This window comes from Urocitellus parryii, chromosome 4, assembly GCF_045843805.1.
Source record: "Urocitellus parryii isolate mUroPar1 chromosome 4, mUroPar1.hap1, whole genome shotgun sequence".
Taxonomy (NCBI): domain Eukaryota; kingdom Metazoa; phylum Chordata; class Mammalia; order Rodentia; family Sciuridae; genus Urocitellus; species Urocitellus parryii.
The window spans coordinates 48,862,635-48,890,504 of record NC_135534.1 but is presented as its reverse complement, the minus strand read 5'-3'; the positions used below and the strand labels follow the sequence as shown (position 1 = coordinate 48,890,504).

General features: G+C 40.1%; 1 protein-coding gene across 1 annotated transcript in view; it reads right to left on the bottom strand.

The window, feature by feature from the left end:
• Positions 1-23,269, bottom strand: part of LOC113189946 (calcitonin) — a 76,191-nt gene extending 52,922 nt beyond the window's left edge. The window contains exons 1-4 of the mRNA XM_077797256.1: positions 23,184-23,269; positions 22,464-22,601; positions 21,392-21,563; positions 20,347-20,431 (exon numbers count right to left, since the gene is read on the bottom strand). Coding sequence (XP_077653382.1) covers positions 20,347-20,431; positions 21,392-21,563; positions 22,464-22,601; positions 23,184-23,269 — 481 coding nt within the window. The remainder of the gene's footprint in view (positions 1-20,346; positions 20,432-21,391; positions 21,564-22,463; positions 22,602-23,183) is intronic.
• Positions 23,270-27,870: the final 4,601 nt, after the last annotated feature.

The window sequence follows — 27,870 nt, the reverse complement described above, 5'->3', positions numbered from 1 at the left end:
AGAATTTATGACTCTAAATTCAAGAAGCCCTACAAATTCCAGCACTAAGATACAAGTATATGAAATTGCTGAAGATCTATGTCAACGATGGGATCTTAAAAGCAGTGGAATGAAAAGAGACATTATCTGCAAATAAAAGCCAATGAAATTGACAACTAATTTCTTAACAGTGAAAGTCAGAAAATGGTAAAATAGTATCTTCAAAATGTTGAAGGAAAATATCAATATCTATATTTGTGTGTGTGTGTATTTTCAGAGAAGAAAGGAACAAGAAAAATATTAAAAAGCAAAAAGAAATGGGAAGATTTTACCATAAATACAAAGAGGGTCCAAGTGCTGGACTTTCTTAGGACCATATATGTATTGTAGGTGTCCACCCAGATGTGATGAAACACTTTTTATACTGCTTACTTTAAACTGAGTGGAGGCTTTTGCCTTCTGCAGTGACATTAGGTGTAAGAGACTCCACACACCTTTCTCTTAACCTTAGCAGGAACCTTACAGCAACAGCCCTTTAAAATTTTTTTTTTAATTTTATTTTTTATTGATTTTTTAAAAAATAAATGACAGTGGAATGCATTTCAATTCTTATTACACGTATACAATACAATTTTTCATATCTCTGGTTGTATATAAAGTATGTTGACACCAATTTATGTCTTCATACATGTACTTCGGATAATGATGTCTATCACATTCCACCATCCTTGCTAACCCTCTGCCCCCTCCCTTTCCCTCTCACCCTCTGACCTATCTAGAGTTCCTTTATTCCTTCCATACTCCCCCTCCCTACCCCACTATGAGTCAGCCTCCTTACATCAGAGAAAACATTCCTCTTTTGTTTTTTGGGGATTGGCTAACTTCACTTAGCATTGTCTTTTCCAATGCCATCCATTTACTTGCAAATGCCATGATTTTATTCTCTTTTATTGCTAAGTAAAATTCCATTGTGTATATATGCAACATTTTTTTTATCCATTCATCTATTGAAGGGGATCTAGGTTGGCTCCACAGTTTAGCTATTGTGAATTGTGCTGCTATAAACATTTATGTAGCTGTGTCCCTGTAGTATGCTGTTTTTAATTCCTTTGGGTATAGACCAAGGAGAGGGATAGCTGGGTCAAATGGTGGTTTTATTCCCAGATTTCCAAGGAATCTCCTTACTGCATTTCATATTGATTGCACCAATTTGCAGTCCCATCAGCAATATGAGTGTAACTTTTTCCCCACATCCTCGCCAACACTTATTGTTTTTATGCATAATAGCTGCCATTCTGACTGGAGCGAGATGATATCTTAGAGTAGTTTTGATTTGCATTTCTCTAATTATTAGAGATGATGAACATTTTTTCATATATTTGTTGATTGATTGTATATCCTCTTCTGAGAAGTGTCTGTTCAGGTCCTTTGCCCATTTATTGATTGGGTTATTTGTTTTGTTTTGTTTTGTTTTGTTTTTTGGTGTTTAGCTTTTTGAGTTCTTTATATACCCTAGAGATTCGGAAGAGTGAAGCAGGTGGCATTATCATACCAGACCTTAAACTATACTACAGAGCAACAGTAACAAAAACAGAATGGTACTGGCACCAAACAGGCAGGTAGACTAATGGTACAGAATAGAGGACACAGAGACTAACCCCCCAAATTGCAATTATCTTATATTAGACAAAGGTGCCAAAAACATGCATTGGAGAAAAGATAGCCTCTTCAACAAATGGTGTTGGGAAAACTGGAAATCCATATGCAACAAAATGAAATTAACCCCATCTCTCACCATGCACAAAACTCAACTTGAAGTGGATCAAGGACCTAGGAATTAAACCAAAAACCCTGCATCTAATAGAAGAAAAAGTAGGCCCTAATCTTCATCATGTGGGATTAGGTCCCAACTTCCTTAATAAGACTCCTATAGCACAAGAATTAAAACTAAGAATCAATAAATGGGATGGATTCAAACTAAAAAGTTTCTTCTCAGCAAAAGAAACAATCTGTAAGGTTAATAGAGAGCCTACATCTTGGGAGCGAGTTTTTACCCCTCATACATCAGATAGAGCACTAATCTCTAGGGCAATAGCCCTTTTACGCACTCATGTTCATGACCACAAGAAAGACTTTGCTCTAAGTTGTAACAATAATAGAGGCAGAAATTGGTCATAATTCAGAGCATGGGGATCCTGAGTTGGGCCCTCAGTACCTCAGGCAGCCCTTTCTGAAGATCCTACTTCTAAGCACTCCTGAGGCCAGTTCAACATCTTACCTTGTCTAGGTCAGGAATGGAGATAAACATATCTTGAGCTTTTGTTGTATATCAGACTAAAAAGAGATACATAAACTCATTAATAAAATAAGAATCAGTAGCTCCTCTAACATAAGTTCAAACCAAATACTTCATCTGGCTGTCTGATCCTGGATGACTCATGCCTTTCATCTGAAATTCTGATTTTCCAAGACCCCCAAGAGCCCAATTTTGGTAGAATGCTGGTAAATGTTCAATTACTGGATCTCTGAAAGAAAAATTATGACTTTAAATTTATTATAAGTTTTACTGCTATTTGGGCTATGTAGCATATAATTTGCAAATATTAGTGAAATATGCTACAATATTTATTGTAAATTTTGTAGGCAATTGATCCTCACAGAATATTTATTGACTTTTGCTGAACTCTTATATCCATAGAAAATCTATACTTGTAACTGATGAAAGAATATGATTCTGGCATAAGCACTGGTCAATATTTTTTGTTTATACAGATAAAACAAAAGTGAAACCATGATGACAGGTTAAACTTCATTCATTCATCAATGACATGAGTAATTTTGCTGAATTGGATAATAGTATGAAAAATACTGAAAGGCTGTTTCCTCATAATTTTTATGCTATTCACAGTGTATCAGCTGCAGACATGAAACATTAAGTTCATCTCCATTTTAAATATTTTTTCCAAATTATCTGAAGATAGTAAAGTCTAGGCAAAATTATTTTTATTTTTTAATTTGTTCTTTTTAGTTATACATGGCAGTAAAATGTATTTTGACATGTCATACATACATGGAGTATAATTTCTTATTCTTGTGGTTGTACATGATATGGAGTTACACTGATTGTGTATTCATATATGAGCATAGGAAAGTTATGTCAAATTCATGCTACTGTCTTTCCTATTCCCATCTCCTCTTCCTTATTCCCATTCTCCTCTGTCCAATGTGGTGAACCTCCACTCACCCTACCCCCTGCCTATTGTGAGTCAGCATCCACATATCAGAGAGAACATTCAGCCTTTGAATTTTTGAATTGGCTTATTTCACTTAGCATGATAGCCTCCAGATCCATCCATTTACCAGCAAATGCCATAATTTCATTATTCTTCTTTAGGGCTAAGTAATATTCCAGTATGTATATGTACCACATTTGCTTTATCCATTCATCCATTGAAGGGCATGTAGGTTGATTCCATAGCTTAGCTATGGTGAACTGAGCTGCTATGAAAATTGATGTGGCCACATCACTATAGTATGCCGATTTTAAGTTCTTTGGGTATATGCTGAGGAGAGGCATAACTGGGTCAAATGATGGTTCATTCCACATTTTCTGGCAAATCTCCATACTGTTTTCCAGAGTGATTGCATCAAGATGCAGTCCTATTAGCAATGTATGAGTGTCCCCTTTTCCCCACATCCTCACCAACATTTACTGTTACTTGCATTCTTGATAATTGCCATTCTGACTGGAGTGAGATAAAATCTCAGTATAGTTTTTAATTAGCATTTCTCTAATTACTAGTGATATTGAACATTTAAATATATATGTTGACCATTTGCATTGCTTCTTCTGTGAAGTATCTGTTCAGTTCCTTAGCTCATAATTGATTGAATTATTTGTTGTTTTGGTGTTAAGATTTTTGAGTTCTTTATATATCCTGGAGATTAATGCTGTATCTGAGGTTCATGTGGCAAAGATTTTCTCCCATTCTGTAGGTCCTCTGTTCATGTTCTTGATTGTTTCCTTTGCTGTGAAAAAGTTTTTTAGTTTGATTCTATACCATTTATTGATTGATTTTACTTCTTGTGCTTTCACAGTCTTGTTGATGGGGATTTTGGCCTACTTTTTCTTCTAGTTGGTGCAGGGTCTTTGGTCTAATGCGTAGGTCCTTGTTCCACTTAGAGTTGAGTTTTGTGCATGTTGAGAGATAGGGGTCTTATTTCATTTTGTTGCATATAGATTTCCAGTTTTCCCAGCACCACTTATTGTAGAGGCTGTCTTTTCTCCAATGTATGTTTACGATGCCTTTGTCTAGTATGAGATAACTGTATTTATGTGGGTTTGTCTCTGTAAGACTTACTATCTTAAGTCTAGGCAATCAATAAAACAAAAAATCAAGCCCTGACTGGCACTCTTCGATAATTTCTGTGGTATAATGACTTAATGACCAAATTCAAGCTACCATATAATGACTTAATGACCAAATTCAAGCTACCAATGTGACCTTGCTGAGTGAAAGTTGGAAAGAGACTAGCACGCCATTCTATAATATTTCTACCAAACAGATATAATAGACATAAGTAGCTTCCAGAGCACAGATGATAGTAACTAAAAGTAAAATAAGAAGGAAGTGGTGAGTTCAAGTATTCATTTTAAATATAACTTTATTGTAATTTTATATAATTAAATTTTATCAATAACTCAATAGTGTTTAATAACTGGCTCAGTGTTTCTGAACACTTAGTAATCAGCTCATGAAAGCCACCATGAGCCAGTGCCATAATATCACTATTTACTACTCCTATAATTTTCTATGATCTAATAAACCCCAGAATCTTCTGGAAGAACATCTCACTACCAGAGAGTTTTAACATCCCACGCTCAAATTCTTCTCTATGGCCATTCTTGCCCAGGGGATAACTATTTATAAATAACAGAATCTGGAAGGCTGAAACCAGGATTAGTGGTTACTTAGTCTCAAAAGTCCACAGTTTTTACTCCTCTTTATCCACTCTTCATCACCTCTGCAGGTTCATGGGACAAGGGTGCAGTCTTGAAGGAAAACAAGAGCATAAAAGCATCACCTTTGAATGTAATGAAAGGGATGTGATTCATCCTATGTATTTATGTTTGAGAAACACTATCTTTTATTTGTAGTCCTTGCAGCTCACTTGTGGCCCACATGAATAATCAGCTCTGAGCTAAATCAGTGCCTTCAGTTTTTAAGATCAAACCTGGAGGACTGGGATTGTCGCTTATTGGTAGAGTTCTTGCCTAGCATGTGTGAGACACTGGGTTCAATCCTCAGCATCACATTTAAAAAAACAAAACAAAACAAAAACTAATAAAATTAAGATCAAGCCTGGAGAAGCAAAGTTACTTGCTTAGGCCTCTCCTACCAAGCCCAAAGTGATGAGTCCATGAAAGAACTAGCACAAGGCTCAGATCTTCTGTCACTGCCTTGTGTTTCACTGTGTACACACACGGATGAATCTTCTCACACATGCACAGATATTCACTCATACTCACAGCTAGTGTGCAGGCCAAGGCTGTAAAAGCTTGATTATTGTCTATCTTCTGTTTCATAGAAACTTCATTTCTCCATCCAGGCTGAGCTGAGGGTAACCACAGGCACTAAGCCTCCTCCAGCTGAAGCTGTACCTCTGTAGGTGCCCAGAAGGTTTGCAAGTTAGAGTTTCATGCTGGGGATTGGCTTCAGCTCTCCCTCCCTCAACCCCCCTAGGCCCAGAAATATCCAGAGACTTCCATTGCCCCCTATTCCTCTAGTTCCCCAGAGAGGGTCAAACAGCCTTAGTGACAAGGAGAAGGACAAGTAAGGGAATAAGGGGATTTCTGCTCCCTCCAGAAAATAAGGGAATTACTAAACACCAAACCCTTTCCTGAATCAGAAAAAAAAGGCCATTCTGGTCCAAAACTAAGTTTCTAGAATAATTTCAGGGTTTCAATTGTTTTCTCTTGAAAGCTCCCTAAGGAAAATTCCTTGCAAATCTTCTAGGCAGTTTGTCCTCTTTGTCTAACTGCAGTCTTTCTAGCTTCAATACCAGCTTTGTTGTCTCTTAGTGGGCCTTTTAGGGGTTCTGTGATGGTACGCTTTGTTTTTTACATACCTGAGATTTAGGACAGCCTCATCTTTCCCATCAGTGCTTGCATAGAGAAGGTGATCAAGATGTGAGATTGGCATAAAAATAGCTGATGACAAGACAGGATTCAGACCCTGTGATGGAAATGAAGTTCAGGTCAAAATCATAGCGATTGACATATCTGAAGATAAAAGAGATGGACAAAAATCCTAGAAACCACAAGTTTTTATTTCATATTCAGCCATTGTCCTTATACACTATGGGCTATAAAGGGGCTTAGAAATCGAGTGGTCTCTATCCCCCCATTTAATACAAGGGGAAGCTGAGGTCTGGTGAAACTGGCCTGACTAAGGCCACACAGAGAGGCCAAAGCAGAGCAGAATTAGGTCAGGATCCTGGACCCCTAGCTTGCACCTCAGGCTGATTCTCTTTTCCATATAGTATACTGCTATATATTCTGGTGATAGTGTCTGCTTGAGAATCTGTGGCTACTCTGCTCAGGGAGAAAGGCCATCAGTACTCAGGCATGCCTTGTGTGGGCTATAGCCAGTTACACTGGTTCTCCAGCCTCTCCAGTCCCATTGTCTAGGAACCACAGAAATCTGAGCAAAGACTGGGAGTCCTAAGCCAAGGTGGAGCCACTTTTGACCAAAATCTATTCCCAGAAACAACACAGTGACACAGGAAGGAACAGAGATACAGGAAGAGGCTGTTGTCAGTCTGTGTTCATGGTGTTTGATTGAGTTAGTGACTCAGGGGCTTGTGCTAGTCCCTTTGCTTGGGCATACTGTGGGAAGATGGTGGTGCCCAGATCCCAGCTAAAGTGACTCTTAGGAGTTTGTTTTGGCAAGCATGCCAGCCTATCCCTAAAGGGAATGCTGGCTCCAGGGGTGACTTTAGAGATTTTAGAACTATCTCTTCCTTCTGTAGGGCTATACATCTGCCTCCTGGTTTGGTCCTCAAAGATGCTTTTTAATCTTGACTCTTTTCTACACCTTCATCCAAGATTCTGACCTCAGACCGCTTTTCCTGCTGATCCTTTCTTCCCAAGCTCAGTGTACAATTCCCTTTTTCTTGAATATGTAGTCTGTGTGTGTGTGTGTGTGTATGTGTGTGTGTGTGTGTGTGTGTGTGTGTGTGTTACTACTGATTGATCCTAGGATGCTTTACTTCTGAGCTACATCTGCAGCCCTTTTCATTTGACACAGGATCTCACTAAATTGCTGAGGCCAGTCTCGAACTTGTGATCCTCCTGCCTCAGCCTCCTGAATTTCTGGGATTACAGGTATGCACCACCATGCCTGGCCCTTCAATTTGTAGTCTCAAAAAGGCACTCCAAACTCAGCAGCTTCTATAAGGGATCTGTGCATTGTTCTTTTTTGTAAAATAATTATTATGCTATTATCATCTTCCAAGTGCTGAGTGCTGTATGGGGTACTATGGAGAATACAAAAGAAAAACAACCCTTGCTTTTAAGATACTGAGAATATGTAAGAAGAGACATAAATATCACCCCACTATAATATCATGTATGTAGAAATATAATAAAAATGGGCTATATGCTGTAAATCTTTTTTTAAAAAAATATTTATTTTTTTTATCTGTAGTCAGACACAATACCTTTGTTTTTATTTATTTATTTCTATGTGGTGCTGAGGATCAAATCCAGGGCCTTTCACATGCAAGGTGAGTGCTCTACTGCTGAGCCACAACCCCAGCCCTATGCTGTAAATCTTGCTACTCAAAGTGTGGTCTTCAAATTAGTAGCATTGTCACACTGGGGAGTTTGTAAGAAGTGCAAAATTTCTGTCCCCAACCTGGAATTTGAATTTTAACATGACATGCATGTGAGTTACCTGGTGATGTTAATACTGCTGGTGCATGGATCACACCTTGAAAAATGCAGTTTTAGAGCACAAAAGAAGGGATGTTCTGCCTAGCTGAGCAAAGGGGTAGTGTCATTGAAAGCAGCACGGAAGAGGTGGTGTGTGGGCAAGGAAGGACACAGAGAACTTTGCCAAGTGGATGAAGGGAAAGGACAAGTAGGTAGATGTCCAGGAAGAGGAAATAACACAGATGGTGACACAGAGGCATGAGAAAGTGTATTTTGGGAAATGGTAGTTATAATGGTAAGTAATGGTAATAATATAGGCAATGAGAAATCTTTTGAGCTGTGTCAGCAGGGACACAACATAGCAAGAGGGACTCAAGAAATTCTTTGAGCAGAGGAGCAACTAGACCACATCCCTCTCACTTAAATAAAGACAGTCGATTGGATGAGAGGTTGGATGAGAGAAAGCCAAACAACAGCAAGAAGCCTGGAGGAGTTAATTGCCATAATTTTGGCATGGAATGAATAAGGACTGGAGGTAAGGCAATGTGGTCAGAATGGATCTTATTTTAAGCTGCTAAATTTGTGGTAATTCATTCTGTAGTAATTAGATAACTAACACAGGTTTTGATATCTGGAAGTGAGATGATTTCTTAACAAATACCTAAAAATATGGTAGCAGTCTGACAGAGGGCAGCTAGAAGAATTTGGGAAAATATTCATGAGAAAGTTTATATTGCCTTGAACAGACTCTTAGTAGAAATCTGGACTTTAAGGACACGGCTGTTAAATGTTAAGAAGGAAGGGATGAAGATGATTTTGGAAATTAGAGGAAGGGAAATCCTCACTATGAAATGACAGAAACTCAGCAAAATTGTCTCCTGAAGTTAGGTAGGAAGCAGAAATCATAAGTGATAAACATGTTTATAGCTAAGGAGATTTCCAAGCACATCATTAAAGGTGCCATTCAGTTTCTTCCTGTCATTTACAGTAAATGTAAGAGGGAAATTGAGGGGGAAATGTTGAATAAAAAGGACCTAATGCTTTTAAAAATTCTCAGTCTCTCTAGATAGTAAAAGATATAAAAATCAAAAGATTTATTCTTAGGAAAGCATGCTTTAGGGAAAAAGCTGAACTTGCTATAATACATTTTGCTAAAATCTCATAAAGACAAAAGATCAGAGTGTTTGTCGCATTAATTCCACTAAGACCCAAGTATTCCATTAGATACTAAAAGGGTCTGTGTTTGGCTCCTTTTAAGTGGTTCAGCGTGTGCTTCAAGTTCTTTTAATCAGAGCAGAGGGTCTCTGGGAGACTTAGAGCATTGTTCCTTAGGCATCTCAGCAGGGACTGGGAAAGCACAAAATTAAGGAGGCTCTGGAACCCTCCGAACTATTGGTTAGAGGAAGGCTGACAAAACTGTAGACAGCTGCTACCTTTTATGAAAATGGATCAGTGATTCAGAGGGTGGAGCTGAGAGCCAGGGAGGAGTATTCTCAGGCGTGACACCCAGTCAAGAGATGTTTGCTCAGCTGAAATCCAGAATCGACACAGACTACTTACTGTTTTTTGATGTTTCATACTTTGCCCCTTTCAGACCAGCATGTTTCTAGCTGGTATTCTATGACCATCTCATCATGTTGGGTGTGTTGGGACAAATATTCTGTTTCTTTAGATTCACAGGTCCACAGATGGAAAGAAATTGTGCCAAGGAGTTACATTTGATGGGCTACATCCTGGAGCCTAATCTGTACCCCAAACTGACTTAGAAGATGAAAATTTGAACTTTAAACTGACATTATAGTGGAATAAGTCTTTTGGATCCTTTGCTTATAAGCAGTGTGTGAATCATTGGGGATCAACGAGTGGATTCCATTAGGCAGAATTCTAAGAAATCTCCTGAGAACCCCATCCTCTAGCACATACAGTTTCTCTGGAAAAACCTTGATTGATAGACCCCTTGTCTACATCTTGACTTTTACCCTTTATATTCATGCAGACACTTGGCAATGGCTTGTCACAGATTGCCACCCCTCCACCTTTAATCTTAAAACATATACCAACCTCTTACTGTGGTTTAAATGCCCTCTAAATTTAATGCAATTGTTTTTACACTTGATTGCAAAAAAATGAATAAAAACATTGATATGCTAGAGTTCTTCCCTAGCATGCTTCAGAACCTGGGTTTGATCCTCAACACCTCAAAAATCAATAATGAATGAATAAGTGAATGAATAAAGGAATGAGTAAACAAGTAACACAGATGTTTGGGCCCCACCTCCACCCCTAAAAGTTTAATTTTAGTCTCATCTTTTTCCATTTTATCTTTTATACTCTGTGCTCCAACTTTATTCTCTGTTTATTAAACATATTTGCAGCTGTATGTTGTATATGTTTAACAGCTGGCAACTCTCTGGAAAGAAAAGCCCTGATATGTAGCATTAGCCAATTTCCACTGTGTGAATACTTCCGAGAAGACTAATTTCAAACTGCCAATGAGATATCACTGAATACAGAGTTGGGAAGACATTCTAATACTTGGCTTCCATGAGCTGGTATGAACAGGTTTTTAGCATGCTAGTGATACTGACTATGCCCATGGTCTCTGTAACTGAATGTCCAAGTTCTCTCTCTATACCCTCCTTCCCCCCACCACCTTCCTCCAATCTCAGATCTCTAATTACAGATTATGTCTTAGAAGAGCTTCTTTCCTAGTTCCTAGGTACATCTCTGATACGTGTTCCCAGGCAAGATATTTGTTAAGCTCTGCCCCATCATTTAAATGCAGGAGTGGCTAGATAGGAATATTCAGAAAAATTTCTTCAAAGACAAAGATATTGTAAAGATTGAAATAATTGAAGAACCTGATTTTCCTACAGTCAGATGCATTCTTGAGAACGAATAGATAATAGTTTAAAATGGATCCAGCCAATGAGATAGCTCATAGAAAACGAAGTCTAGCTAGTGACATCAAAGTAAACAAACAAATAAACAAAAACAGTGATTGTACTTAAATTCCTGACAATTCATAGGTAATCCTTGCTTTGGAAGTCTTTTCAGTCATAGACAATTCTTCCTGGAGAGTCTGCCCAAAAGTGAATCGCTTTAGAACCAAATGAAGCAGGAGAGGAAAGAAAGTGAATTGCTCTCACTGTTGGAGAACTTTTCTAATAATCAGGATACATGGACCTCAAAAATTTCAAATATAAGCTAGAATACCACCTAGGGGGTGTTATAGAGGAGATTCAATCCTGTGGGTTGCTCTACATGGCCTAAGGGTTTCTTCCCATCATGAGACTCTTAGAGGCCTAAAGAATGAACTATTGCTATAGGAGGGGAGGAAATGAGACATCAGAAAGGGAAAGAAGGTGCTAATAAAAAAAACAATAATAAAGAAGAAGAGAAGGACTTAATTTCATCTTGAGTGGAGGAAGCTTAGGTCATTGCATTTAAATTTCATTTGGGAACCAGGAGAAAGAAATCTAATAACACATCCCTCTGGGAACAATGGCCTCCAAGTTGGACTCAGACCTGCACCTCCATCCAAGGCCAATGGATGTGCTTTCTAAATTTGGGGAATTGAGCTAGAGTTACAGTTTAGATGGCTATTAGTTATCTCTTGCTTTGTAGTAAATTACAGCAAAACTTAGCAGCTTGGAACAAGAGATACTTATCTCACACAGTTTTTGAGGATTGGGAAACGGAGATGCACATCTGGGTGGTTCTGACTCAGTCTTTTGTGAAGATATAGTCAAACTCTCAGTCTGGGCTCTAGTCATCTCAAGGCTCAACTGGGGCTGGACAATATACCTCTGAGATGGCATGCATGGTTATTAGCAGGCTTCCATTCCTTGCTGACTGTTGGCAGAGACATCTATTTTTTGTCACATGGGCCTTTCCATAGCCTACTTGAGTGGTTTCCTGACATGGCATCTGGTTTGCTACAGAGGAAGTGATTCAGGAGGGAGAGAAATGTGAGCAAGTGAGTCAAAGCATACCATAAAAGTTAGGAGGACTGGCATGTAGAATATACAAAGGTTCCCAATAGCTCAATAATATGAAGATAAGTTGTCCAATTAAAAATGGACAAAATGTTTAAATGGAAACTTCACAAAAGATAAACAAAAAACACATCAAAAGATGCCCAATTATCTCTAGTAAGCAAGGATATAAAAATTAAAATCTGCAATGACATATTGCTGCAGAATTATAAGAATGGCTTAAATTAAAAAGACTGAAACATCAAGCATTATAAGAATATGTAGAACAAGTCAAATGATCATATATTTCTGCTAGAAGAGTAAAATGGTGTAATTATTAATTATTTGAAAACAGTTAAGTTACATGAACTTTGTACCATTTCTAGATATTCATCCAGGAAAAATGACTTCAACTATTATCAGAAAGACTGATTATGTCAAAATTCATAACAGCATCATTCAAAATAATCAAAATCTTGAAAAAATTGAAATGTTCATCCAACTTAACTTTCCCATCCCATCTTTAAGAATTAATACCAAATTAATCCCCCCAAATAATTATATAATGATATGCCCAACAACATAAATGTTCCATGAACATTAGACTAAGGAAAAAAATGACAGTACATTCCCTATCTATCTAAAAATGAATATATAGTATTAGAAATCAGGTTAGTGATTTCATAGAGTATTAATTTAGGGGACATGGACTTCAGAGTGGTACAAAGAATATTCTGGAATGATGGAAATATTCTATACTTTTGTTGTATTGATATTGTATGTGTTGTATGGTACACATTTGTACCTTATGAAAACTGACTTTAAAAGAAGGAAAAATTAGGGGCTGGAGTTGTGGCTCAGCGGTAGAGCACTCGCCTAGCCGTGCAAGGCACTGGGTTCGGGCCTCAGCACCACATAAAAATAAATAAATAAAGATATTGTGTCTAACTACAATTAAAAAAATTATAAAAGAAGGAAAAATTAAAAATATATAATCTAAAAATGTTTAGAAATGCAAAGAACAATTCAGAAAAACCAAAATAGCACCTGGAAACTTTGTTTTTCTCTCTTAGTCCTCCCAAGGTTAATTATCCAGGCAAAAATAACACAAGAATAATATAATTAATCACCATAATTACCTACTTGTAGATACACTTAAATGGATAGCTATGGATATTTTTTTTTTCATCACAGGGAAAATACTTTTCTCCTGATACCTTAAAACATTTATGGGAAAAGATTACATTATAAGCATGATAGAAGATCATAATAAGTTTAAAACCTATAGTGATCACTTTTTCAAAACTCATTGTAAAAATATCCTGGAATGCAATCACTGAATGATAATTTGAAAGTTCACTTCACATTTTAAAATATTTTTCTAAGTAAATTTTGAGTTGAAATGTAAATCAAAACAAAAATTATAGTTATTTTAAATGATACCTTTATGTTTTAAATATGGTATACATTAGAGATTAACTTAGGGAATAAAATTAGAGCCTCATAGTTGCATAATTTATTTGTTATCTCAACAAATATTTACTGAGAGACTACCATGTTCCAGGAACTTCTATAAAAATTATTTAAAAAGTATAATCATGTGAATGCATTTAAAATTGTCAAAATTGTCAAGTTTTATAAAAAATTGTCAAGTTTTATAAAAATACATCTAAGCAAAAAGTAGAATAAAATAAACAGAATAATGTTAAGTGGAATGACCATGGCAGAAATTGGAAACTTTAAGAACTTTTTAAAAAGTAATAGCCTAAACACCAAAAACACAAATAACCCAATCAACAAATGGGCCAAGGACCTGAACAGATACTTCTCAGAAGAGGATATACAGTCAATCAAATATATGAAAAAATGTTCATCATCTCTAGCAATTAGAGAAATGCAAATCGAAACTACTCTAAGATATCATCTCACTTCAGTCAGAATGGCAGCTATTATGAAGACAAACAACAATAAGTGTTGGTGAGAATGTGGGGAAAAAGGTACACTCATATATTGCTAGTGGGACTGCAAATTGGTGCAGCCAATGTGGAAAGCAGTATGGAGATTCCTTGGAAATCTGGGAATGGAACCACCATTCGACCCAGCTATCCCTCTCCTCTTTCTATACCCAAAGGACTTAAAAACAGCATACTACAGGGACACGGCCACATCAATGTTTATAGCAGCACAATTCACAATAGCTAAACTGTGGAGCCAACCTAGATGCCCTTCAGTGGATGAATGGATAACAAAAAATGTGGCGAATATACACAATGGAATTTTACTCAGCAATAAAAGAATAAAATCATGGCATTTGCAGGTAAATGGATGGTGTTGGAGAAAATAATGCTAAGTGAAGTTAGCCAATCCCCAAAAACAAATGACCAATGTTTTCTCTGATATAAGGAGGCTGACTCATAGTGGAGTAGGTAGGGGGAGCATGGGAAGAATAGATGAATTTTAGACAGGGCAGAGGGGTGGGAGGGAAAGGAGTGGGCAGGGGATTAGCAAGGATTGTGGAATGTGATAGACATCATTATCCAGAATACATGTATGAAAACAGGAATTGATGTCTACATACTTTACATGCGTCCAGAGATATGAAAAATTGTGTTGTATATGTGTAATAAGAATTGTAATGCATTCTGCTCTTGTTTATTTTTTAAAAATCAATAAAAATAACAGACACTCTGCCAGAAAGTTTTACAGGTGATTTTAATCTTAAGACTTAGCTAGTTTCCATGTATCTACACTATTCTAAAATAGAAAAATTTCAAAAGTTTCTCAGCTCATTTCTTAACATTAACATAGCTCCAATTCTACACCCAACAAAAATAGTACAAAATCTTACATAAATAACAAAGAAATTGAATTTAGTAGTATATTTTTATACCTATTATCTGACCAAGTATAGTTTATCAAGCAGCAGTATAAAGGTTTAAAAGATCCAGACTGTAGAATTGGATAGCCTAAGATCAGATTTCCATCTTGATATAAATCTAATATCTGTACAGACAGCCCACTTAACAGTTTTGTTTCAGTTTCCTAGTCCATAAAATGGGGCTAATACTAGTGCCTGCCTACTTTTAAAAGTTGTAAAGATTATGAGTTAATATCTTAAAACATTTATGAATAGCTCCTCCATGTAGTAAGAACTCAAAAATCTTAGCTGTTATTACTGGTTTCTACATTTAGGAATGTATTACTTGTATTAATAAGTCAAAGGAGAAAAGCCAGAAGATCATCTTATTAGATATTCAAAGGTATTTTGAGAAATTTAATATCTATTTATCTTTAAAAACTCTTAGTACATAAAAGAGAATAAAATGTTCCCTTTCTTTCTTTCTTTTCTTTTCTTTCTTTCATTCTTTTCTTTCTTTCTTTCTTTCTTTCTTTCTTTCTTTCTTTCTTTCTTTCTTCCTTTCTTTCCCTCTTTCTTTCTTTCTTTTTTTTTTTTGGTACTGGGGATCCAGAGGTGCTTAACACACTGAGCCACATCCCCAGTCCTTTTTTTATTCTAACAAATTTAATTCCTTTATTGTTATAGACTAGAAAAAATAAGATGAATGAAGATTTTATTGCACTAATTCTTAAAATCAAAGATTTTGATCTTTCTCTAATGTCATAAAAAAGGAAAATAGGTATTAAGATACAAAATAAATAAGTGGAAACTATAAATTGGAGTTTTAAACTAAACTCTCATAAAACAATTCCATCCTAGTACAAATAGCCTAGAATTGGAATTTCTTCTTACCATGACATTTTGATAGGGGATTGGATTTGTGGAAGGATCCCAAACAGCTGAAGTGGAGCACTGGCATGATTATTCTAGAAGTATATGGCTTTTTGAGAAGGGCACATTCATTCTCTAAGAACAATTCTTCAGTTGCTTTTTTGCATAATTTGAGGTCATATTGTTGGTGTGTATGTGTTCATGATAAATATACCTTTAGTTCTATTCTTTTTTTCTGATATGTGATACCCATCCTTTTTCCATAGGGCATTTTGCCTTGATTTTTTTTTTTTTACCTACTAAGAAGTTGTCTCAAATTATTCTTGTTTGTATTTGTTTCATATATCCTTTACTATCCTTTTAATCAATTCTGAATCCTTTTGTTCTAAAAGTTTCTTTTAAAAAAACCATGGGGCTGGGGTTGTAGTTCAGTGGTTGCCTAGCATGTGTGAGGCACTGGATTTGATCCTCAGCACCACATAAAAATATTAATAAATAAAATAAAGTTATAAAAAAGCAAAAACTAAAAGAAATATTGCTGGATCCTTTTGAAAATCAATAATCTTGATTTTTAATTGATGACTTTAATTTAGTTATTTTAAAGCTATATAGAAATATATTACTGCCATTATTTTTCTCATGGTCCATTTATTATACATTTTCTATTTCTTTAGTTTCTCTGTTGCATTAAAGAGAACAGATTATATGGCTAGTTTAAAAGTTATTTGTTATTGTTTATTTTTTGTGGTGATTGCCTTAATTTTAACAAGCTCCATCCCTATGTTTATTTATTCCTATTAGTCACAAATATAATGAATATCCATATACACACTACACAGCTTAGAAATTAAAACTTTTGGAAACAAAACCTTGGTAGAACTCTCTTTTCATGATATTTCCTTTCCATCCCCTCAAAGGTAATCCCTCTTTTAAATGTGATGTGTATCACCCCTATACATGACATGATTATTTTTACCACAGCATATTTATCCATACATTATGTAAAGTGCTGTTATGCATATTTCAAGCTCAAAACAAATGGTATAACCTGGTATGTGTCCTTTGCAACTAACTTTATTTTGTACTCAATGTTGTATGATTTATACAAATTGACATACACATTTATGTTAATGCAGTATAGTGTATTATATATGTGTATTATATGAATAAACCATAATGAATTTGTCTAAAGTATATATTTTCCAGTATCAGTAACAGGAGGCTGGAATAGAGATAAAGTGAATATCCTTTGGGATGATTTTAAGAAGATCTAACGAAAATGGTTACTAAGATGAATTAGTAAAAGGAACCAAGTAAATTTTGCCAAATTAGCCATTCAGCAAATTAATCTAGAGACAAAATCTCAATAAGATGAAAAACAAGCTATGGTAGCAAAAATAATTCCATTCTGTAATGCCCCCTCTATCAGTCTGCTCAGGATGCCATAACAGAATACCACAGACTAGCCAGCTTAGAACAGAAATGTATATTCTCACAGTTCTGGAGGCTGAAGTCCAAAATCAAGGTGCTATTTGAATTGGTGTCTTGGCTTGCAGGTTCAGCCTTCTCACTGTGTCCTCACCTGGCCTCTTCTCTTTGTATGCATGGACAGTGACAGAGAGCTTTCTCTTCTTATGAGGACACCAGTCCTGTCAGGTTAGGGTCCTACCTTTATTACCTCATTTAACCCTAATTACCTCCTCAAAGGCTCTGTCTCTAAATACAGTCACATTGGGTGTTAGGCCTTCAATGTATGAACCTGAGAGAGAGAGAATTTGGTGTAGAATTGCCTCAAATCTTATAAATTATTTAACAATTGCCATGGCAACACTACACCAAAGCAATCTCAATGTCAATGGCTTAATTATATTTACAAATATTTATTTTTCTTGCTCATGTAAATTTTGGGTAGGTATCAAACCTAGAGATCTCTCTGCCTGTCTTTATGTTTGCTGCATGGGAAGAAAAAGAAAACCTGGTCATAATTAATCAAGAGAAGGAAGAGTTGGGTCAGAGACATGTCTAAATGAAGAAATGTCTTTGTGAAGGCCTGGTGGCAGGAAACAGAATTATTGCCAGAGTGGCAGCCATTGAAGCCTTCAGAGAGTTGAGGAATTCACTCTCCAAGTGACTACTGGGGATTTAGGGTATTGGGCAATTCAGACTGAAGAAAATCAGGCCCAGAGAGAACCTGAGAGTTGACTGCAAACATAAAAGGGAAGATTTAATTTCATTCATTCACTCACTCATTCATTCAATAAATACTTACCAAGTGCTAACTTGTGCCAGGCAAACTGTTCTGTGTATAGCAATTAATGAAATGGCCACATCCCTGCCCATTGTGAAACTTACACTTATGATAAAGGATACAAACAATTAACAAAATAAATAGGGAAAATGTACAGTATGGAGAAGGTAATAAATGGTAAAAAGAACAAAATAAAGAAGAGGGTTAGGTTGTACTTGTATGGGTGTAGTACATTCAGAAAGGATGGCCAGGGTAGGTGACATATGAGTAAAGGTCAGGTGCAGATGGGGACCATCAGATGAGAGTGTTCCACACAGCAGTGCTTGGAAGTGCAAAGACATGCCATGGTTGAGGCTGAAGAAAAGTAAGAAAGCCAGTGCGTGAGAGAATAGGAGATGAAGCCAAACATGGATTGTGAGTGGGGAGAGATCAAGTCAGCTTTTGATTGAGGCATTGCAATGCCTCGAGAGTTTATTCAGTGAGATGGGGAGTTACTGAAGTGTTTTGAACCCACGAGAGACGGGTTTTTTACAGAGACATGTGGGCTACCGTGTTGAATACAGACTGGAGGGGGGTCACGCAAGGAACATAATTCTCTGTGATCCTGAGAAAATAATTAGAATCAGTGGTATAAGAGGCTGACTAACTAACTAACCCTATTAACTGACTGTCTACCAGTGAAACCAGCATGTCACCTTAGAATTATACCAGATGCCAGGGATATTGACAGTGGGAACTCACTTCATTGAATAAGGCATGAGACTCCATTACATTCCAGAGTCCTCCTCATATGGAGAGACCAGGATTCTGCAGCATGAATCCTCTTAATCTACCCCAACTAAAATGTAAGCTCTATGAGAACAAGGAGTTTGGTCTCATCTGCTCATTGCTCAGTTCCCAGTGCCTAGAATAATGCTAGCATATGACAGGTGCACAATAAGTATCTGTTAAACTTATTACAGGACCTTAAGCAAGATACTCTTCTGTACCTCACAGAATAAAAAACTGGACTGAATGGCATTGGTGATCTTTCTAGGTGGGCCATTGTGATCCCCATTTTGAACTTGGAGCCATCCTTTCTAAAGTGCTTTGTAGGCTAAGTGGTGCATGAAGGGGCTCTTCTGAGAATGAAAGACAAAGATGGGTCCAGGGAAACCTTGAGATAAGAGAAAGTACATGGATAAGCTCTGGGGCTGTTCTCTTTGATATGCACATGATTATAATTTGAATAATGGATGTTTCACTCAAAACTGAGGGTACATGACTGAGAAGCCAACCCAAGCATTTTGCCTTTGCTTCAAGGAAGTCAGCCTGGTCAACAATGTATTCACAGGCCCCTGAAGCTTTCCTGGGAAAAATAGCATAAAAAGCAGCAGAAATTTCATTTAAGGGTATCGAAAATACATTTTTTAAAATTTTGATGAAGTTCACGACAACACTGACATTTCTTTAAACAAATAGTTCCATCAAGGCATAACATTACCAGGTGTCCCCAAATGCCCAAGAGGCAGTGATTTTATGTCCCCCTGAGGTTTAGCAGAGCTTCCACATCAACAGAATGGCTGATGAGGACCAGATTTGCCATCAGATAAGCCAATGAGACATGCTGTCATGTTTATTAGATACAGAATCAAATATAAAAATGATGTACAATAGATAATTGCAATGAGCTTATTCTGCACTCAGCTTTAGTTTCTTTCAAATGAAGAAGGTAGTTTTCCATATCAAGAAGGATGCAAATATGTATATCTTCCATGGCAACTTTTTTATACATTGCTTTCATTACACATTAAAAGAAGTGGAGTTTAGCTTCATTGTGACCTACAAGAAATAAAAAAATACCTAGAGTTTAGTTATTAATTGTCAGGCTCTTGACATTTATTATTTCATCTGCTCTTTATATTAATATTAGCAGGTAGGTTCTATTAAACCCTCAATTTACTCTTTCTGAGGCTCAGAGAGAGTCAGTGACTGGCTCATGGTCCTATAGCTAATAGAGGGCAACAGTTTTTGAACTCAAGACTCAGCTCTTAATTCAGAAGTACAAGGCATTTTAGTATAAGCTCCAAAAAGATAATGTCTTTACCTTTCAAACTCAAAGGCTAGAGTAATCACAATTTTAATGGCATATAAGCAGGATGTGTATTCCTGGCCTAATGATCTCAGTGTCACAAAGAAAGAATAGAAAAACAAAAGATGGACTCAGTAGTGTTTCAGCTATTGGGTCTTGGTGTTCTTTCTCCAGACACTGATGTGTGCACCTTCCCTTGTGGATTTTTTTCAGTGATATGGGCCCAAGGAGCCTCGCAGTATGGAATACATCCTTGAAATACATGGTTATCCATCCTCCCACCTGACAGTATGAGGTAGTCACCTTCTTCCTGGGTCCATTCAAAACTGTTCAGTCCTGAAGGTCTCTGCGGCGCCGGCCAAAGGCTTTGGAACCCACATCAGTGGGCACAAAGTTGTCCTTTACCACACCCCCTGATCTGCTCAGCAATCCTGCCAGCCGCTGGCTCACACAGGTGGCAGTGTTGCAGGCTCTCTTCTGGGCAGTGACACTGGTTTGCAGAATGGAGAAAGGAAAGAAGGCCTGTGAGTGAGGGCTGGGGGAGGAACCCACCCCATGGGACCATCATAGTAAAGTTGCTGCTCTGAGATGCATCAATTAACCTAAAGTGTTTCTCCTAAACATAATTATCAGAGCAGAAAATCACAAGGCCATTAGGGAAAATGCCATGATCACTCCCCTTAGACATTCCCAGGAGTGTCAGAAAACCCGAAGGTGACTAAGGGTGACTAGTCATGGAGCACAGGGCTGTAACAGGCAATCTTTCCTGTACAAATAGCTAAAAATCAGCAAAGGTTTATGAGACTAGAGTGAATTATAGTGTCATATCCAAGGCTATTCACTAGGATTGTAGAATTCATTTCACAGTTACCAGCACAAAATATCCCTTCTTAGGAAAATGAAAATACTCTGGTCTTACCTGGAAGAAGAGAAGAGGTTGTGGCATCTAGTCCTACAGGTGCTTACCTGCTCCTTAGTGCCCTTGTTCTTGCTGCTTGAGATGAGTTACAGTAACCAATCACCACACCCTGTGTCCAGTTACCCCAGGGCTAAGACTACTTCTAAGCACAGGTCCTAAACACCATGGCACCTGAGATGCAGGCTAGAGCAACGACCACCACAGCTCAAGTCTTTTTAGAAAATATTTTTATTTCCCAAATGATCCGCACATTCAGAAGCAGGACTGAAAAGCTTTGCTATGAAATCACCAGGGCCCTCTGAGAACTGCCCCTGCTCTGATATCTTCCTGGTTGATTCTTTTCCAGATTGTGAGTTCTCCCTTCTCTCTGCCCACCCGAGGTTCCAGACATCCTCTGCCATAGAAAAGCTACCACTAACAGCCTGAAGAGCAAGCAGAGAAGAACCACATGCATCAAGTTATAGGAATAAAGCAAGCAAGAAAGTTATAAAGGAGAAGGGGAGTTCAGATGGCATCCTGGGGCATGCCAACATGAGGACGGTGCTCTGTCTCCAAGTCGCTGGTCATATCCCTTTTCTTGCCAGGTGCTCCAACCCCAATTGCAGTTTGGGGGAATGTGTGAAACTTGTTGAGGTCCTGCGTGTACGTGCCCAGCATGCAGGTACTCAGATTACCACACCGCTTAGATCTGGGGCTGTCCAGGCTGCAGGGAAAAGACATGCCAGACAGTACCATGCACCAGGGGCAGCCCCCGTGGGCAGTCAACAGAAGGTTAGACCAGACAGGGGAACCATGAGGTGGGAAGGAGATGCAGGCAGGAGGAGGATAGCTCATTCCTCTATTAGGAGGGCTCAGAGGTGCAGTGGGCCAGGGCAATGGTAAGGAAGGGTGACTTTTTCTGGCATTCCACATGCTGTGCAGATCTTCATGCTTGACAGGGGGATTATCAGGGTGGATGCAGGTCAACACATTCCTCTGCTCAGTCAGTGCAAGGGGCTAGGCAAGGGCCGATTTCTTTTCTAGGCTTAGGGTGCACAGGGAATTGGGGCTGGGAAAGGGTGCTCTTCCTGGCCCTGTGACAACATGCATATCTCCACAGATGCCTTAGGCCTACCTCAGACACTGCTCTATCTGTCCCCACCCCCTGCAAATGCTTTGCCTTCCCCTGGCAAATATAAAATGAAGGCTCCTGGTGGGTGTGAAAGAACATCATATGCAGATTAACTAGGCCAAATTGAATTTCTAAAATCTTCTGAAATATACCAGGTCCATCCTTGGCTCCAGGCTTTATCCTTACCAGTCTTAACTCATCCTATGCTGAAAGGTCTTCCTAGGATCACAAGATCGATTCATATAGTTAAGCGATTCCATACCTTTTCTACTTTCAGAAATGGAACTTTTAAATATGACATAACCATAGTCTCTCCAGCTGACCACTATCTTTAGCTGAGCCTGAGAACAGATTAGTCCCAGTCCCAGGTCCTGCTGAACACAGACTTCTGGATTTAGACCATTATGTTCTCTCCTACCTCTTGGGATTCACCTTCCTGGATATGTCTGGGGTGGTAGAGAGGCCCTGTGCTTGCCAAGTGGGGAGGCTTACCTGGAGTCCTCTGTCTCCTGCTCTCGCTGCAGCTCACTGGCCTTCATCTGCAAATAGTCCTGCACCAGTGCAGCCAGCAGGAGGCGTGCTTCCTCTTCACTGAGTGTGGTCAGGTCTGGGCTGCTCTCCAAGGTGGAACTGCGGAGGGGAAGCAAACCTAGTGCAGGTTCTGAACCCCTGCCTGCCTCCTCCCAGGGATAAGCAGCCAGGCTTCCTGTTCTCTGATTCTTCCCCTAAGAATGCAGCTGCTCCAACTCCCAATGAACAAGGGTTGAAGCCACTGTCTTCATCAGGAGGCAGGCACTGGTGTGGCCTCCTGCCGGTGGTGTACTGGAGCCAGTTCATAAAAGTTTAAGACAGGTGATGGTTAAATTTTCAGGAATTTTGTGCACTAAGTGTTAATGCAGCTAGTTAATAATGATCATTTAATAACGACCAAATGACTTAAAACCAGCTTTCTGGAGGAAATTCATGTATGTATGTATGTATACATGCATATACATTTATTAGAAACTTTTTCTGATATAAAATGTGTACCATATAATTTTTAAATAGTAGTAAGCTGTATGATACTTTATACATACATATGAGTACATACTTTTATATATATTTTCCCCAGAGAGGAACATTTAGTATATACCACAATAAAAAAAAACAAGGATTTGTTTGATTCCAGGGGAAGCAGGAGGGGAGTAGAGCTGTGTCCTCAGGCTGTCTTACCTGAATGGCACTGCATGGAGGCTGCCTGCCGGGTACAGGACCAAAATGCTGAGAGCCAGGATTGGGAAGAACTTCTGGAAGCCCATGACGACTCCCTGCAAGGAAAAAATGATGTCATCTCCTGCACCAGTTCCACCAATTCAAAGTTCTGTGAACCCACAGACCTGGTTTCTGTCTTCTTCTAAGCAGAAGACCTGGTTCCTGTCTTCTTCTCAACTCCTTGGTTGCATTGCTTCAGACTGGTCACTATATTTCACTTCATCTTTGTTTACTCATCAATCAAGTCAACTGCTGGGAGGTCTAGTGGGCATGTGGCAGGGTTTGGCAAGCTGGAGAAGCAATCTTAGCTAAGATTTGCAGGACATACAGGTGGGGAGGTCTCAGACCTATCCACCTTTCCCAAATGCTGCTCACAGGCACATACACCTGTTGGCTAAGTCTGGCGTGTACTCTAGGAGGGGCCCTGCCACACAGCTGTTCCCATAACAAGACCCAGAACTGTCTTGGGGTATAGGGCTTTTGTACATACCAGGAGATAGGGAGGGAGAGACAAGTAGAAAGGTAATATCCCTGCAGTTGCAATCTGAGACATTGAACCATTTCTAGAGCTCAGCTGCTCCTCCCTCTGGCAACTCTGTTGCCTGCAAGAACCAAGCTTAACAGAGTCTTAAAGTTGGGACCCAAGACATCTCTTGGCACTCCCAGAACCTGCCACTGGGGCTTGCAGTTTAGGGCTGCTGCCATTCCGTAGTTGAGCCCATTTGCCCCGGATTCGGATTCGCTCTGGCCCAGGCTCTGAACCAGTTTCCCAAGAACGCTAGGCATCAGAAGTGATCACCGAATGCACCATCTACCGAAAGCTACTGCTGCATCCTGCTGCTTGCGCGGTGCCTGGTGAGCCCAAGTGTCCCGAGATTTAGCATATCAAACGTGCAGTGGGACAATGTGAAACCGGAGCCGGCAATCACTCAGGGAGAGAGGGACAAGGAGCTCCCGGACTGACACTGCCCAGTCCTACTGGGCCAGAACCTGGGATAAATCGCGGACTAACAGACTGTTTAACCAAGAGACCCAGACAGAAGTGGACAGAGATCTGAGATTGGCAGGGAGATAAACTACTAGACAGACTAATGCCGTCAGAGGGGAGGAAGAAGAGAGGGGAGGGAGAGAGAGGATAACCACCTGAGCAGGAATCTCGCGGCTCACCTGGAAGGCAGTGACTTGGAGCAGAGAGGGCTGCGGTGTCGTCCAGCTAGAGCCTCGCGGAAGTTGCAGCCACACTTGGGCTGGGCAGTGGCTCCAGTAGCTCCCAGCGCCAGCGGTTGCTCTTATTCCGGTCGCAGTGGGTCGGGAGCGCCAGGCGGCCAATGGGCGGAGGGGTCCAATGTCCCAGCCAATTGCGTCACCCCCATGCTTCCAACCTGGAGCATCCAGTATGACGGCCCTACTTTTATTTGCATTGAGGTCACTGATAGAAGTAGGGGGATGGTGGAAATGAACGAGAGTGAGCGGGAATTTGAGGGCAGTTTGACGTCATGATAGATTTCACTTCTTAATTTCCTCCTGGCTTTGAACTTCAGCCCACTCCAACCTCAGGTGTGAGATTTTAGAAGGAAGGGTGCAGGACTGCAGAGACTCCCGGCTTACATAATTCTGACCCTAGACCCATGCCCAAGCAGGGTTTGGAGGATTAACGGGTGGGTGTCAGGATGGATTCTCTGCCGGTGAAGAACCCACCTCTGCAGGTGGTATCACCCACAGAGAGAAAAAAACTCATGGGAAGCAGAGATAGTGGGAAAGTGAACTTTTTGGGATCTGAGCTCAATTCCAGATGCACCATTCCAGACTCTGATCACGGGCAAGTAACTTTTCAGAGCCTCAGTGTACTCATCTTTGAAATGGGAACCACAGTCCCATCTTGAAGAAATTTTGTGAGAAGTAGCCCACTGCCCAACCTCCACTTGTCAGAGATCCAGAAGCTTCCAGGTCTACCTAGGGGATTTGGAAAGATCTCTATCGATAGTTTCCGAATCCTTACCTTGTGGGACTGCCTTGACTCACTTTGGTCTGTCCCAGGGTGCTGTTCAGATTCATCACGTGAGGACTCCCATACCCAACTGGATCTGAGGGGAGAGGTGCAAGGGACAGATGCTCCCAAAGCCTCCATCCTCTTCCTACCCTGCCATCCATCACTTCTCATTAGTCCGCCTGTCTGAGCCATTTGCACAGCTGCCCCTTTGCTTCCGGAGGCTGCTGTTTGCTGAGATGTGCCAGTGGCATTTGATTCCGGCCCGCACCCCCCTCCACCCGCAATAAAGTCCTTGCCTAAAGAGCAAGGGGGGGGGGCTTGAGTGCTTTGGAGTCTTTGCCAATACTACTTCTCATTCTCTCTCTCTCTCTCTCTCTCTCACACACACACACACACACACACACACACATTTCTAACAGTCTCCAAATACGCGCACACTCTGGAAAGTAACACTACTCAAAATAGACACCGGTTTTCAGAGGCACCCTTAGGGGTTCACTCTCAAATGTGTCCTAAGTCTGCCTAAGTCTCAGATGCAGTCGCATTTACACACCGGTAGGATGGTGGTCTGCTTCTACTATATCCGCAAACACTCCCAAGAACTGGCGCGCACCATCGCACGCAATTATGATTGACTACCATTCCACTTACGCGCAGCCCACGGGGTTGGAGACTACTCAGCCTAAGCGTTGAGCTCCAGGAGCGCCAAGGTCAGGACTAAGGCGTTTGAGGGTCTCAACAGCTAGGGTGGGGAGAAAGCAGTTTCTCGGCTTCCGGGGGATTTCAAGGTCTGGGCGCTCAGCGAGAAATACGCAGCAGCCCGTGAAGAAGCTGCCAATGCTGTGATACAGCATCTGGAGACTAGGCGCGGGAGGGTGGGAAGACCGGGAATGCAAGGACCCAGGGGCAGAAATTAGCCCCCAAGGGTGCTCGAATGCCCCAGGCATCTAACCCGAGTTAGATGACCATCGCACACCTGTTCTTAGTCCCCAGAAGCTTCTGCATTTCCTAGGGCACGCTTGTCTCTCGCGCCACATTTTCTTTCCCTTCGCATATTTGTGGCTTCCGTGCTCAAGAAGACATCTGGAACGCCTAACTTCCAAGATGCTCTTCCTTAACTTTTGGGGCAGCACTACTGTGAGAGAATGAAAACTCGGTGCTGGGACCCTGTGTCTGAGATTCTCTTTCCGCAGGGCTCTCCCGTTGGGCGGCGGCGAGACCTGGGAAAGGAAGAACTGGTCAGGCAGGACGCCAGCGCGAGTCCGGCACAGCGCCAGGAAACACGGACAGCACGCTAGGCAGGGCTTAGGGTGGCGGGTCACTAGGCATGGAGAGCGCAGAAACCTGGAGGCAGACGCACACTCCTGAGACCCAGTTCTTGGCTTCGGGCTTTTCAGCAGTTTAGTTCCGAGCCCTGGCCTGGGTTTCCTGGCCGAGCTTAGTGACTAATTGGCGAAGGCCGAGGTGCCACTACATGGCGCGCAGCGCTTGGGCCACTGCCACTCCCGGCTGTTGTGGAAACGCACTTGCGCTCAGGTGCCAAAAACTTCTGCAGAAATGACTTCCTTTTTAAAATTCCAGAGACTTCTAAGATATGAACTTCCTGAAATCGTTTGTAAGGATGTGTGTCCTTGACGTGCATTTTCCAAGGGTGACCGCAAAACGGTAAGAAATGAATACTCCGGAAGCGGATTTCCTGATCATGTCACTTTGCGGGTTTGCAACGCTGTCTCTGGCTTCAGTATGTAACTTCAGCGTTCAGAACAGACACTAATTCCTCACTACGAAATCTTTGACAGGTACAAATCACAGGCTGGTGATTCCAGAGGGCGCTGGAGTAGCCTTCAGCAAAAGGAGGGGCAGACATTATCAATCACAGTGCCCAGCACTGTGCTGGTGGCCAATGGTTTAAAACAAACAATAACAACAGCAAAAGTTATTTTCCTCTGCAATTAGAAACGTGCCAGGGACACCAGTAGACACACCACCAATGTTAAATGAATGAAAATTAATTCATTCTGGCAAATTCACCATTCTCTAAAGGTAATTTACAAAAAAAAAAAAAAAATCTGAATCGAGATACAGCTTCATTCCTCTGGGTTCCGAAATTGGGGAAGTTGGGAGCGCAAACTGTTCAGCTAGATTTCTCCCAGGCACAATTGGTTCCTTGATGGAAGTGTCCAGGACTGAGGCAAGGGTTTCTGATAGGGTTCCTTCTAAAGACTAAAGTCTCCTGGTGCAAAAGGCAAACTTATTCTCTTGAGAGCCCACCCTGAATGCAGCATGAACCTACAAAAGTTTACAACTTTGAGTGGATGAATCTCTTAGATTTCAACGGGCTATCCCTGGAACTTCCCTTGAGTTTAGTACTAAACAGCATGATATAGCAAAAGTTGCTAAGGAAAATGCTGATTTTAAAATAGCCACGTCACTATTTAGCCCTTGATTTTACTGTCTTATTTCATAGCTTAAAATCTGGACATCAGGGTCAGTTTTGAAACAAACCAGATTGGAAAACAACACTGTGATAAATTCCAACTGTAATGTTTATTCCCATTTGTTTAAATCAGATTCTGTACAGTATTTTATTTTATTTTTGAATCAGGGATTCAAAATCCAGAGGTGCTTAACCACTGAGTCACATCCCCAGGCCTTTTT